This window comes from Malus domestica, chromosome 04 (genome assembly GCF_042453785.1).
Source record: "Malus domestica chromosome 04, GDT2T_hap1".
Classification (NCBI taxonomy): domain Eukaryota; kingdom Viridiplantae; phylum Streptophyta; class Magnoliopsida; order Rosales; family Rosaceae; genus Malus; species Malus domestica.
Genome location: NC_091664.1, coordinates 4,408,831 through 4,424,456, shown reverse-complemented (window position 1 = coordinate 4,424,456; position 15,626 = coordinate 4,408,831). Strand labels below are relative to the sequence as shown.

The 15,626-nt window shown below is 39.5% G+C and overlaps 1 protein-coding gene and 1 pseudogene across 1 annotated transcript; one reads left to right on the top strand and one right to left on the bottom strand.

The window, feature by feature from the left end:
• The first annotated feature begins 6,885 nt into the window (after positions 1 to 6,885).
• Positions 6,886 to 11,350, top strand: LOC114823257 (NAC domain-containing protein 55-like; annotated as a pseudogene).
• A 256-nt stretch (positions 11,351 to 11,606) lies between these two features.
• LOC103401065 (MDIS1-interacting receptor like kinase 2-like) lies at positions 11,607 to 14,725 on the bottom strand. Its single transcript, XM_029098735.2, has 2 exons — positions 12,238 to 14,725; positions 11,607 to 12,144 (listed from the first exon to the last, which is right to left on the bottom strand). Exons 1-2 carry the CDS (start codon positions 14,591 to 14,593, stop codon positions 11,774 to 11,776), a joined length of 2,727 nt encoding a protein of 908 aa, XP_028954568.1. The 5' UTR covers positions 14,594 to 14,725; the 3' UTR covers positions 11,607 to 11,773.
• Between the last annotated feature and the right edge of the window lie 901 nt (positions 14,726 to 15,626).

Genomic DNA, 15,626 nt, shown 5'->3' with positions numbered 1-15,626 from the left:
ACCGGTTACCCTCAGCTGCTATTCAGGGTAAAACACCAATGGAGGTATGGATTGGAAAACCTTCTTCTGACTATGACTATATCCGTATTTTTGGTTCACCTGCTTATTTTCATGTGACTGAAAATAAACTTGATCCTAGAGCCAAAAAGGCTATCTTTCTTGGTTTTAGTAGTGGTGTCAAAGGTTACAGGTTGTGGTGCCCAGAGATGAAAAAACTTGTAATCAGCAGAGATGTGACATTTGATGAAGAAAGTATGTACAAAGTCTCTGAGAAGAATGTGAAAGATGTCCAACATGTGGAGCTTGAGAAAGTTGCCTCTGGTACTTCAAATCCTATTTCCGCTGATGTCGAAGCCACTACAAGTGAAGAAGTTGGAGACCATGAGGATGTTGAAGAAGTTGAACTTGAAGATTCTATTCAAGTTGAAGAGGAAGTTTCACCTCAAGAGTCTATTGCCAAGAATAGAGGAAAGAGACAAATTACCAAGCCAGCTCGGTATAGTGACTATGTTTCTTTTGCTCTTCCTATTATCACTGATGAGATTCCATCTAATTTTGAGGAAGCCATTGAGAGTGAGGAGAAGAAGAGGTGGTGCAATGCCATGGGTGATGAGATGAATTCTCTCTTGAAGAACAAGACTTGGGAGTTAGCTAAATTGCCTAAGGGCAAGAAAGCTATCGGTTGCAAATGGGTGTATGCCAAGAAAGAAGATGCTGATGAGAAAAGCAATGTTGAGATTCAAAGCAAGATTAGTTGCTAAAGGGTATGCACAAAAGGAGGGCATTCACTACAATGAAATCTTTTCTCCGGTTGTGAAGCACTCCTCAATTCGCATTATGTTAGCTCTTGTTGCACAGTATGATCTTGAGCTTGTGCAACTTGATGTGAAGACGGCTTTCCTACATGGTGATTTGAATGAAGAGAGCTATATGTGTCAACCGGATGGGTATATAGTGAAAGGGAAGGAGAACTTGTTTTGCAAATTGAAGAAATCACTATATGGCTTGAAGCAATCTCCAAGGCAATGGTATTTGAGGTTTGATAAATTTATGAGAGGCCAAAATTATTCTAGAAGTCAATATGATCATTGTGTGTACTTCAAGAAGTTGCAAGATGGATCTTTCATTTATTTGTTGATATATGTTGATGATATGTTGATTGCCTCAAAGAATGTCGAAGAGATTGAGAAATTGAAGAAGCAAATGAAAAATGAGTTTGAGATGAAGGATCTTGGTGAAGCGAAGAAGATCCTTGGCATGAAGATCACTAGAGATAGAGAGAAGGGTTTGGTCAGTTTGAATCAAAGACAATACCTTTAGAAGTTGATTCGAAAGTTTGGAGTTCATGATTCAACCAAACCGGTTAGTACCCCTTTGGCTCCTCATTTTAAATTGAGTTCTCTACAATGTCCTAAAACTGATAAAGAGAAGCTGCAAATGAAAAATATACCATATGCAAATTTGGTTGGTAGTTTGATGTATTCAATGGCATGCTCTAGACCAGATATTGCTCATGCAGTTGGCATGGTGAGTCGATATATGCATAATCCAGGTAAAGAGCATTGGCAAGCAGCTAAGTGGATATTGAGGTATCTCCATGGTACTCGAGATGTTGGTTTATGCTTTGAGAGAGATGACTATGGTATTGGTCATTTTGCAGTTGGTTATGTTGATTCAGATTATGCAGGTGATCTGGATGGAAGGAAGTCTACTACAGGCTATGTGTTTACTATGGCTAAAGGACCAGTTTGTTGGAGGTCCATTTTGCAGTCGTCTGTTGCCTTGTCTACTACAGAGGCTGAATATATGGCAGTTGCTGAAGCTATAAAGGAGGCCATTTGGATACATGGGCTGATTAGAGATTTGGGGGTTGATCAGAAGCAGGTGGAGGTACATTGTGATAGTCAGAGTGCCATTTATTTGGCTAAGTATCAGGTTCATCATGCGAGGACCAAGCACATAGATGTGCGTTATCACTTTGTTCGTGAAATTGTTGGTGAAGGGGAAATCATTCTCCAGAAGATTCCAACTAAAGACAACCCCGCTGATATGTTGACTAAGGTTGTTGGTGTAGCCAAGTTTGTTCATTGCTTGAACTTGGCTCACATTTTGCCTATATAAAGAAGGCGTTGAGCAGTAGGAGTTTTGGAGCATTTGGCTCGGCATGAGTTGTTCTCTTGCTAGTGTTTGGGAGTGATGTTGTGTGTTAATTGTGTTGGTTGGCTTATCATGGCGTTTTTCGGAACTTGGCCAAGGTGGAGATTGTTGAATTGTGGCCAAGTGGCCAAGTGGACAACAAAACAAAACAACTTTCGGCTAATAAACAAACCAAAATAAAAAAAGGTGAAAGACATCATGATGAGGAGGCATCATGATTATGTTTGTTGAAAAGAAAAATTGATGGTCATGATGATGTTTTTGAGTTTTTTATTGGGTGTTTTTGTATTGATGAAGTGAGGATACGGAAGTGAGAATGATAGAGGAAGTGTGCACCATTTTTCTGTTTTAGTAGCCCATCTTTGAGAGAGCAAAGAGAGTTGCAGAGAGCAGAAAACTGAGAGCAGAAAAGAAGAAGAAGGTGCTCTTCTTTTTGGTTAGCAATCATCCATCATAATTATTGTTGTAATAGCTTTGAGTTACATGTATAGAGAAGAAATTATTCATTATATTTCTTTCTCTATTTGTTTATGTGGTGTGTGAGAGCTATTGGGTGTATTGGGTTATTTGGGTTGTGAGATTGCCAACACTTTGTAAACTCCCATTTGATTGATAGTGGATTATTAGGTGAGCTCCTACTGCTCCGAGGACGTACTCCAGTTACACTGACTGTTGAGGAACCTCGTTAAATCTTGGTGTCTTTAATATTTTGTTCTTGCATTTTCATTTGATATATTTCTTGTGGGTTAGCTTGAGTTGGTTCCAAAAAGGTTTGGTGCTATCCTAGCACAACAAAAAACATCGCATATCTGATGCTTTTCGCGTCATTGTTTGGTTTTGGTTTTGGTTTTTGCAGTTCGCGCTCAACTAGCATATGATCAAGAATGTTGGTTCTTCTAAATTCTGCTTCGAACGGTGAACGACGTGAGTGCTTGATTTCCAATATGACACTAGCCCTATTCTATACTATTTGTATTTGAAATATATTTTGCTAATTAAAATGTGGCCATTTTTTGGTTTCAAAGTCCTTAAACATGTGTCCAATCGATATTCGGAAAATGTTTTGACTAAATTATTAGAAAATCATGGCTAAAAAGTATATTAATGATGAGGAAATTTGATGGGTTGAGAATAAAGATGAGTGTGGAAATATTACGGAGGAGGAATTTGACACTTTTGATTTCTATCGTCTATTATAGTTTTATAGCCGAAATGGTCATTGAAATTAGCATAACTGATCATTCCGAATCTTGAGATTTAAGATCTATAGAAGTGGTCTATGACTTTATCCATCATCAATCATTTTGATCATTTCGTGTAAAATTTTCATTAAATAAGGTTAAATGATAAAAAAATTCTTAAGTTTTATCAAATCATTTTGGCTCATTGTTTATTAAATTGAGAGTGTTTTTGTTATTTTATATATATTTAATAGAATTTTTTACAGAATGATTCAAAATGAGTGATGGTGGACAAATTCTCCTTCTATCGATTTCAAAAATTTATAGAACACCTTACTCGCATTGAGTACTCCCAAACGCCACACTTCTCACATACAACTGGATCAAACAAACAACTCAGTAACCAAGACGGTGATACGATTCTGCGATCCTTTTGAGTTTTTGGTTTGACTAAAATACCCCGAGCTCCTGAATCTGCATGATTTGTAATTCGAGGGTAATTTAGTCATTCGGAACACAATTGGGCCGGGTTGGGGAGGGCTTCCCACTCGCAGGCGCCAAAGAGCAGAAAGAAAACGGCACGTGATGAAACCCGCGTTTAAGCGGTCAAATTCCCAAACGGTCATATTTTCCTCTCTTTAAATTTCAAAACCCCCATCCCACTCTCTCACTGGATCTCTGGATCGCCCTCTTTCTCTGCTCGTGCTCTCTCACTCTCGCTCTCACTCTCTGCTCGTTCTCTCTGTGTGCGTCCGAATTTGAAGCCCAATTCAAATTTGTTGCTCTCTCTCTCTCTCGCTGTCGCTTGATCTCTCTCTAGTTGTTGAAATTGGAAGCTCGATTCAAATTTGGGGACGAATGCATCCTCTTCTCTGAGAAGGAAATCAACGACTTGTTCCCAGTTCCAGGTTCAGTTCTTGCCTTTTCTTCTACTTTATTTCTCGGTATCTTTAATTTCTGTCTGTCTAGCACTGTAACAAGAAACCCTAATTCCCAAATCCCTTATCGTGTTTGGAAAGTGTTGCTTTTTCGTCTTCCACATTACCGACTTAGGGTTTTGGTTTTCGCAGAAAGCACACCGCTTTCGTCTGTTTGTGTTGCGTTTCGTGAAGAAATTGGAGATGGGGGGGTCAAGATTTGAGGCCCACTGTCTCTTCTCTCAAGCGTCCGCGTTTCCCTGATTCCGATTCCGATTCCGATGATGCCGTTACGGTTTTGGGTGATACGGTCAAGAGGCAGAGGACTCATGATTTTGATGATGGTCTTTTGGCAATGGAGGACTCGATTAGGGAGCTTGATGATCTACTTCATCACGAGGGGTCCTCAAGCAGCACCACCGAAGCATATGATAGCTGGGATGATGATCTGTTAGGATCCTTAATTGACGAGTTTGAGCTTCTGCCTGATTCTGCTGTTGCGGCCTCTGCTGCAGACGAGGCTGCTGTTGTGCCTCGGCTAACTACTCATCTCGGTCATCATCATCACGAGATTGAGGAGGGGCCAAGAACCACGGATGAAAGAGAGTTGGATGATGAGGAGGACTTGATCACTGAATTCTTTAATCATATTGGAGGAGAGGATGATGAAAACCCAAATCAAGATCATGTACATCAAGCTACTGAACCTGATCACACTACTCTGCTCATCACCATCATCCCGTTCCCTCCTGTTCAAATCATTATTTTGCCAGTTGTGGTTGGAAACATAGGAAGGCCACGGGCCTCGGTTCTCCGTTTTCTCTTGATTTGCTTGCTCACCATCATCATCATCTAGAAGCGGAGCAGGAGGAAGAGGACTTTACACGGAGTATACACGCCTTTCGTGAATCAAGTTGTCAAGCTATTAGCGTCAGCTCTTGTTTTTATACTACTTGTAGAGTTCAAGAATTCAGATGAGCACGGTTACCTTTCAGCTTTTTTTTTTCCGACTTCCGGTTTAATCATAGTTAGTTTATTAGTTTTCGGTCTTTTTATTTACACGGAAGACGTGATACAGAACCGAGCGCAATGACATTCTAGGATTCATATAGCCGACCCCACTTAGTGGGAAAATGCTTTGTTGTTGTTGTGGATAGAATAGTTTTCAGTTTGTTATTTCGTCTAGCTGGTGGTCTTACTCTGTACTTTTGTCAATCTTGAGGAAATCTGTAGACAATATACATATGAATATACATGAAGTTCCCAATACTTTTGATTGCACTTACTTTTGTTCTTGTCATTTCTTTCAGCACACTTTGAGTTTTTGTTTCAATTTTCAGACATTGTTGTCGTAGCGAACAGTAGTACTCAGTTTTTCACTGTTTGTTTCGACCTCTACATTTCGTTTCATGAATAATCAATCTGGTAATGACGGATTCTGGACGTGTTTCTTATGAAATCTTCTCCAACATAGTTTTGGATAGGAAGAACATAAAGGTGCATTAGAGTTGGGAGAAAATCTTGTCACTTCTATGAAAAATGTATATGCAGCGCCATGTGAACATTGTGATTATGGCTTCTTGTGTCAATCATAGGAATTCGTGACTGTAGGTTAGACATAGGAAATAAAAAAAATCGTGATTTCCTATGATTTCTTATGTTTAAGTCATAGTCACGATTTCCTATTGCGAAATATATCCATATTGAGCAATTTTTATGACATTAGTACATCGTGACTATGACTTCTCGTGTCAATCATGCAATGCTATGTTAATAAAAATACGAAACAAATCTTTTTCATGTCGAAATCGAAACTTTCAATCCAACATTCACCCTTAAATGTTTGGGTTCATTAATCTAATATAAAAATCTAAAAAAAAATTGCCAATAGAATGCCGGAAAACCAAAAGAACCCAGCTGAATAAAAAATAGGCCAAGAAGTAAAAAAGGGAACCCAGCCCAATCGAAATTCTTTTTTTTTTCCTGCGTTATTCTAGTCATTTGGCTCACAATTTGCCAACAGGATCCTCTCCGGATCATTTTGGTAAGGATACTGAGGATCCGTAAATTATGTTCGTTTATCTTATATTATACAGTCAGTTTTTGTCAAGTACTGTTTGTTTAATTTTAAATAAAAATATTTAAAATAATTTTTGACCACACGATGTACAATAAATCGATATGATTCATGAATTTTCTGGATCCTCATAAAAAGAATCTGGCGAGAATCCAGATTCCACAATTTGGGGATTTAGGGTTTCGTAGATATGAAAATGCCACGTAATCCCGCGCTTAAGCGGTGAGCCTTGCAAGTTTGCGACGTTAACATCCAATTCCCAAACCAAACGGTCATATTTTCTTCCGTTTAAATTTCAAATCCTCTCTCTCTCTAGATCTCTCTCTCAAGATCTTTCTCTCTCGCTCTCTCTGCGTTCTCTCTCTCGCTCTCTCTGCGCGTTCGAATTTGAACCAGAACTAGAATTCAGTGCTCCAACAGTCTCCGGTTGAATTGAATTACAGAATACTCGAAATCGATTCCTCTTCAGTTGCTCTTGTTTGGGGACGAAGACGGCGATTGAGGAGACGTCGACGAGCTGCTCTCCTCGGCGAGCGAGCGAAATTGGCTTCCAGGTTTCCCTTTTTCTTATCTTTAATTTCTCGCTTATTTTCTCTTCTTTATTTTGTGCCCAAGAAAAATTTAGGGTTTTTGCTGCTGCATTTGTTTTGTTTTGAATTGCATTGAATTGAAATCGCGTTTAACAATGGAGGTGGGTTATTACGGTATGCCATTGGGTTTTCGGTTTCATCCTACTGATCAAGAATTGGTCAGTTCCTATCTTCGCGATAGAGCCCTCTCCGGAAAGCCCTTAGGCAACCCGTTTGTTCACGAGTTCAATCTCTTTGGACAAACACCACCCTGGGTGGTTTGGGAGCAATTCGGTGGAAATTCCCTACTCGATCAGGACTTGTTCTTCTTCTATGAGCTGCGTTCTAGAAGCGACAGCGATAGCCGCAGCAAACGCCAGATCGAAGCCGGAGGCACTTGGAGCGAAACATCCTCCGACAAAGTTTTAGGTTTGGACGGAATTCCAATCGGGGATAAAAGGCATTTCAGGTATAACAACAAGGGTTCTAACAACAATGGCGGCTGGCTGTTAGAAGAGTACAGTCTTCTTCCTAATGTGGTTGCTGGCCCCAAAGGTCGTTCTTTCGCGACTTAAAAGGAATCCGAGGTCTAGGTGCGGAAACAAGATGAATTCCTCAAGTCCAACTCATGACTTCAATGAGAAGCCACCGATTAAGAGGGCAATAAAAGAAGTATCGAATGAGAAGCTGCTGATTAAGAGAAAGAGAGCAAGAAAAGAACCGGGTTCACAAAAACATTCTAATGTGAATGTGATCACCAATACCCCTGCTGTTGTGCCTTTTGTTGGAACTGAAAGCAATATGATTACTGACACTAGGTATTGGGATCAGGAGTGCATAACCAACATTAACGGCAATGCAAAGCCGACTGATTTCTCTGATCAGGATAGTGTGATATTGATGAGTGATGTTCCTTCTTATCCCATATGCTTGGACGGCGACACTACCAATCACGACCAGGGGTGCATAAGCTACATTAACGGAAATGTGATGCCCATTCCCACTCATATTTCAGGTCATGAATATGTGCCACTGATGAGTGATGTTCCTTCTTCTCCGGTATTCTTGGGCGGCGAGGAATATCCTTTAGATGGTGAAGCAGTGCGTGGAGACATTAAAGAATGGTTGACAACGCTTGAAGGTAAATTGCCCCGGGAGTGGCCTCAAATTGACGAATTCAGCCAACCGTTAGACGGGTTCAATTACTGGACAGACTGTTTGTGGATGAGCGATTCTGTGAATGATCAATAGAGGGATGTATACGTGATGGCAGCTGTCTAATTTCCATGGCGTGCATATAGAAGCACAGTTATGATCAGGATATATTTTATTTCCATTCTTAGTATATATGCTTTGATTTCTTTTGGTTCATTAGTTAATTAAGAAATTTGGTATAGGTCTGATCCATTGCCTGCCTTTCATTTTGCTGCACCTCAGGTCTCTACTGCGTTTCCCCTAGTCATCTGTATGCATGTGCTTCTAGGATCGTTTCCAATTTTAATGCACTGAATGCTTTATAATTCATTTCTTTTCGACCCAAGTTTCTTACTTTCTTTTTATTTTAATTGACAGAAGGTTTCAAGGTTGATGATTTTAATTACTATACTAAATTTGAAAACCAAATTAATGTTTTCTTTTCCTTTGAATTACTCCCTCTGCATGTGTGGCTTGTGAGCGTGTGCAGGTTCTGTGTATTGTGCTTGAATTTTGATGGTAACATGGTGTGTAAGTGTTCAGTGTCAGTTTGTGAACGTGTTGATAGTTTTGTTGATGATAAGGACAATTATCATGTTTCTTGCCACTGTTTTTATGGATTTTTTGTGGAATGTAAGTTTTCTCTCTTTATTTTTTAGTATTCATACCTTAGTCTATATTAGATGTGTCAGTTCTGTTTTGGACCAGCAATGCAAGTTTCTCGCTGTTGTCCTCAGTTGTGTTTTTGGACTGTTTTGCTTTTACAGTTCTATTGGTCTTGACATCTTGTCCATAACTGATTTTCTTTTTACAGTTCTTTGATTTTCTAACTCCGCCCGTGTAAGTTTATCTTACGCTACCGGTCCCAAGCCCGGATAAAGGAGGAGGGGGAGGGCGTCAGGTAGTCGACAACCAGTACTTCGTTTTCACGTCGATTCCCTATTAGTTCTTTAATTTCTCTGCTCAACGGGATGGTCGTGATTCTAAAAAATTGAAGCACTTTATTCTTTCTTTACAAATTGCATCTCTTTAAGTACGAGGTAGGATGCAGAGCTCACATGCTGTTTCCTGTGTACTTTCTTTTGGTGTGGATTTCTTCATCATGTAGGACTAGTTTTTGAAGCTACTGTCTCTTAGGTTTTCAGTTTCAGTAGCTGTTGATGTTTCTGATATTATGTATGTCGCATTTGTGAGAGCATGACAATCCTCACAGCCCATATTTGACTGTCATTTTGATCATTTGAAAGAAATGCCTTCAACTGCATTTCTGATGTTTGTTATCGTTTGACATGCATAGAGACACACTAAGATGAATAAGTAATATAAATTATCAAATTATTCAAAATTTGCAAAGGGTCATCAATTTCCTGTTTTCCACGTCAGGTATTAAGAGAGTACACCATGATGGTGAACATCGCACTCATATGTTGTGATTTTAGTTTCTTATTCGACATTATTGACCTTCAAATTTATGTACAGTCAAGACGTATATATTGCAAGGAGGGCCAATGCACCTACCTTTTTCGGTATTAAGATAGTGCACGATGATGGTCGTGATTTTAGATTTCAGAAAAGTCTTACCTTGTCGAATTGAACAACGCTTCCTTCTATGCTTTATACTCTTGTTTGTTATTCTACAATATTGACCTTCAAATTTATGTAAAGTCAAGAAGTATATATTGCAAGGAGGGCTGTTCCTCCCTTCGATAGTATATCATCTGCAGGCAAGGTATGCTTGCCTTTTCATGCTTCAATTTGTGGCATATTTGTTGTTTCATCTTGTCTATGTATGCACTTTTTGGTTTGAAGTGGTGGACTGTATTAAAATTATCTCATTTTGAAGAGTTCTTCAAAGTGTTGATTGTGGTTTTGCAGTTTGTTAGGCGTCTGCCCTGCTGCACTGCAGGGTCAGATAGAGAGGCAGTGAGAGAAAAGATGATGATGATCTTTTGAGATTCAATTTGGAAGCCTTGATGGGAGAGTTTGATCTCCTGTCTGATCCTGCTGCTGCTGCTGCGGCCTCTGTTGCAGATGAGATCGAGACGGGGCAAAGAACAACAGTTGAATGAGATGATTATGAGGACTTGATTGCGAATATCTTTGATCATATTGGAGGAGAGATGATGCGTAGTGAGTACCCTAACCAAGATCATGCACAACAACCTGCTGCACCTGATGACAACTGCTCATCACCATCATCATTATCATCGTCATGATCTTGAAGCGGAGCAGGCCGAGGACTTGTGTCAATTTTGTCTAGCTGGTGGTTTTCTTCTGTATTTTTGTCAATCCTGAGGAAATCTATAGACAACATGTACTCTTTTCGTCGGTATATGATGCGTGGAGGAGGGCCAAAGCACCTACCTTTTACTGTTCCTCACTCTCAAAGTCAGTTTTTACAACATTGTTTGGTTAATTTGTTGAAAAGCCACAGGGACGTCCCCCGTGGCCTTGACACCCGAGACTTGCTCACAATACTACGGTGTTATTCCACCACTTCCCCATTTGCTAATTTAACAGATTGTCGTGTCGAAGTGTCTTCTATTGTGCTGTAGTGTGAATGTGAAAGCAGTTCTGGCTGTTGCAGATTTAGAGAGGAAAGGCACAAACCTATATTCGACATAGCGGAAAAGTTTAAGAATGCCTGGAAGATCAAATCTACTTCGACGTGTAGTTCCATATGTTGGATAGTGGCCAAATTAGGCTAGGAAACAAAACAAAAGAATGAAAGAAAATTGATGAGGGAACATCATGATGAGGATTATGTTTCCTTGTTTTGTGGCTTGTTTTGTTCCTTGTTTTGTGGCTTGTTTTGTTCCGTGTTTTGTGGTTTTTTCAAAGCCATAATTAGTTGGTTTTCGGCTGGAAGAAAGGAGGAGAAGAAAAGGGGCTGATTTTTATTTAAAGGAAAGGTGTGAACTCATTTTCTGAAGAGAGCAAGTAGAGCAGAGGAGAGAGCATTCGACTCTCCCATTTGAAACAGTGCTGCTCCTTCCCATTTGTTTGTAATCCCCCTTTGTTAGTGATCACTCAATCAAAGATATTTGTGCTACATTTTGTGGCTTTTGGGAGAGGAGGAATTTGGTATATGTTTCTATCTTCTCCATTTGTTTCTTTGTGAGAGTGAGAGCTATTGGGTGTATGTGGGCTTTGGGTTTGAGAGTTAAAACATCAATTTGTAATCTCCTTTTGATATTAGTGGAATTTTCTCGCCGTCTCGGAACTGGACGTAGGCTTACGCCGAACCAGTATAAATCCTGTGTCATTTGGATTTTTGTATTGTCATATTTTGCCGTTGTTGCTTATTGGTTTCATATTTGATGCTATCCTAGCACAACACCATATGTGTTTGCCTTCAAAATAATCCATGGCGAAAATTATCCATGTAGGTTCAATTTTTTAGGGTAGCTCTTTGAACTAGAGGAAGGACACAAATCCATAATTCAATTTTTTTTATTAATTGTGGAGTTATTGTGACACATTATGGATTATCGGTTTAATGCAATTACGATTAAGAAAATTCACACATTAATCCACATTCGACAAATAATACAGATGAGTAATTACGGTACTGAAGATGTATTACACGAGAAATTAGATGGAATTGTGTGTGGCAGGAATACAAAAGGGAAGTTTGAGCTATTCGCCCTTGTCTTCTTTTTTTTTTTGTTTTATTTTTCATAGTGCCATTAGCTTGTTGATTGTCAACATACCAAATGGTTCGGGAAGGCAAGGCAGGGTTTGAGCTGAGAGTTTTTGTGCCGCAAATAACATCGTGGGTCTTGATGCAGGACGTGTTCGTATACAGGCCAAGGCCATTGTCACTACAAGCACCACTGCCTTTGCAGATTCATTGGTTGGCGGCTCCAACCTTTGGTCTAACAAATCTTTCAGGAGCAATTCTACATTGTCCCTCCTTGACTTTGATGATTCTTGTAGCTGGGACTCTAGCATATCCCCTGGGTGCCTTCCCATCATGACTTCGAGTGCCACCACTCCAAAGCTATATACATCACATTTATCCGTGACTCGCATAGTGTATGCAAGCTCTGCACATCAATAAAAACAAAACTAGCTGCCTTAAAACATATCCCAATAAGCAAAAAGATGAACCATAAATGTACAAATTAAGTTTACATTACCTGGTGCTATGTAGCCAAATGAACCAGCAATATCTGTCCAGTTGGATGAATCAGTACTCAATAACCTGGCTATTCCGAAATCTGAGAGACGAACCTCAAAATCAGACTCAAGCAATACATTGTTGACGGTTATGTCACGGTGCACAATAGGTGGAGAGCAATCATGGTGCAAGTAAGAAAGTGCATGAGCAAGTCCTTGCACAATTTTGACTCTAGTAGCCCAGACAAGTTCATTAACACCTTCAACTCCGTACAAAGCTTTTCCTAGGCTTCCTCTCTCTAAGTATTCATAAAGCAGGAATATGCAACCCCCCTTTCTTGAACAGAAGCCATAGAGCCTTATGATGTTTCGGTGCCGGATGCTTGTCAAAGTTCGGATTTCATTCTGAAAGCTATGGAGATTGATTGCTGGAATATCATTAGAGTCTGACATGTTAAGCCTTTTAACTGCAACAACTTGGCCTGATTGCAACTCTGCCTTGTAAACCCTTCCAAACCCTCCTGTCCCAATGCAGTACTTGTCATGAAAGTCATCTACAGCCTTCACAACTTCTGCAAACGTAAACTTTACTTCCTCTTGCAATATCATTGACTCCAAACTCTCAAAGTTTTCAGAAGTGTTGACTTTGTTCAAAACGAGACTGGATTTTTTACGGAACATAAGACCAATGACAGTTGTAACCATTAATAAACCACAAACAGGCACAAGGATACCAAGTAGAACTCTTTTGTTACTCTTTTCGGAATTTCTGTTGGGCCAAGTGGATCTACTGTCTACACACTGTACATACCCACACAAGCCAGAGTTTCCAACAAAAGCATTTTCTGGTGCCGATTGGAAAACGCCTGGGATTGGGCCAGTCAAGTTGTTATAAGAAAAATCAAAGGCACGAAGAAATAACATGGTTACAAATGATGGGATTTGCCCTGAAAGATGGTTGTGTGAGATATTGAGAACCTCTAATCTTAATCCTAGAAACCGTGGGATTACTCCTTTCAAGTCGTTGTGAGACAAATCGAGCAGCTCAAGCTCAGCTAAGTTGCCTAGAGTATGAGGGATCACTCCTGTCAAGTGGTTCCTTCTTAGATTGAGGGTAAACAGAAAGCTCATATTTCCAACTTCCGTCGGAATCTCCCCACTGAGTTCATTGGACTGAAGTTGCAAAGAAACCATTTTAGTCCAATTGGAGACCAGAGAAGGAAGGATTTGACCAGTAAATAGATTATTATCTAAACCCAATTCAACGAGGTTGTTCAGATCGGACAAGGACAGAGGCAGTTCCCCGTTGAGTTTATTGGAAGCCAGGGACAAGTGGGTGAGGTTTGTACAAAGACCAAGCTCAGAAGGGATAGAAGAGTCTAAGAAGTTGTTTGAAAGACCAAGGTACTGGAGCTCCCTGAGTTGGCCTATCGAAGGTGGAATCCTGCCATAGAATCGGTTATTATCCAAACCCAATTCGACGAGGTTGTTCAGATTGGACAAGGACAGAGGCAGTTCCCCGTTGAGTTGATTGGAAGCCAGAGACAAGTGGGTGAGGTTTGTACAAAGACCAAGCTCAGAAGGGATAGAAGAGTTTAAGGAGTTGTATGAAAGATCAAGGTACTGGAGCTCCCTGAGTTGGCCTATCGAAGGTGGAATTTGGCCATTCAAATTATTTTGAGACAAGTCGAGGAACGTCAAGTTCCGACATTGAGATATAAATTCTGGGAATTCAGAATGATATAGATTATCACGTTGCGTAGACATATCAAGGTAGGTCAATGAAGGCATGCCTGCAAATTCTGACCAATCTTGATCAGTATAGTTAAAATAGTTTAATCCAAGGTCCATGTACCATACCTTTTGGAGATTGCTCAGTTGATGAGGGATGGTACCAGAGAGACTGTTGTCGCGGAGATTTAGATACTGAAGCTCTGTTACCTGGTCAATCTCAGAGGGAATTTGTTGATCAAAAAAGTTGTTGCCCAAGTCCAAAGATATGAGCCTGGAGAGATTTCCAATGGCATACGGTATACGCCCTCCGAAACTGTTGCCATTTAGATTGAAGTGGGTGAGATTTGGAAATAAGGGAAAGTCGAAAAGGGACAGTGATCCGATAATGTGCATATTGGAGAGGTCTATTTTGGAGATTATTCTGGTTTTGGAGCAGGAAATGGCAGTCCAGTTGCAGAGGCTGTTGAGGTTGGTGAGGGACCATGAATTGAGAAGCGAAGGTGGCGATAATGATGATGATGATGAATTAAAAAGGCCGTCCTTCCATTTGACGAGCGATTCTGCTTGTTTTCTTGAAGATATAGATGTCGTTTTGATCAATGGGAATGCGGACAGCAGGAGGAGCATATAAAGAAATGTCATGGTTTTGAGTTGCAGTATGATATGTTTTTTTTGCCAGTTTGTATGCGTCACAAATAAATATGGGAGCTAGTAACAACTTTAGAGGTGCAGAGATTCTAATCCTTTCTTTACGCTTGGAATTTCTGAAAGGATTTTCTACTCAACCAAGAGCTGTATGGTGCCAGTGTTGACTGACGCGGTCTAATCTTCCCGACAAGCGTGGAGTTGACGCTTGGAATTTTTGAATATTATTAGTCTTCAATATGACCACGCTAACTCCATGTCCTGATTTGTAGAATAGTAAACATGGATTTGTAATTGGACCACAGAACTATGTTTGAAGATTGACGATGGTAATGGGTTTTTTTATTAGTATCCCACATATTGTTAAATACATTTTACATAAATATATATTATTAAATCACTCATGTATTTTAACATGAAATGACTATTTAGCTCTAAAAAATTTAAAAGAAATTGAATACACAAATTATATATACTAAAACTCGGTTGAGTTTTAGCACTATTCATAAATAGTAAAAGGGCGGAAATGCCCTTGATTTTTTCGTTCCAATACCGTTTTGCTGCCTGCTTCACACAGTAAAATACCTGTATTGCCCATGTTGTGTCTATGATCGTCGAGTTGTGGCATAAAGAAAGATAAAATAATTAATTAAAAAACTGACAAAAAATTATTTAAAAAATATGACTTAAATCAGGCCACATGGTTTCTGACGCACAACACAATAAAAAATTATAAAAAATTGAATGCATGGACAAAATAATTATTAAAAATTGTGAGAAACCCACCTGTCTCCATTCCTTTGCCTTTTGATTATTTTATTTTTTTATTTTGCTCGGCTTTTTGTCTTTCACGCCGAGTCTCCTGCAGTAGGTGGCACGGAACACAATAAAATATTATAAAAAAATTTGAATGCAGAGTCTTTGCAGAGTGTGGGCACAAAGAAAGATAAATTAATAATAAAAAAACTGACAACAAATATTTAAAAAAATGAGTTAATCCACGTATGTGGCACATAACACAATAAAAAAT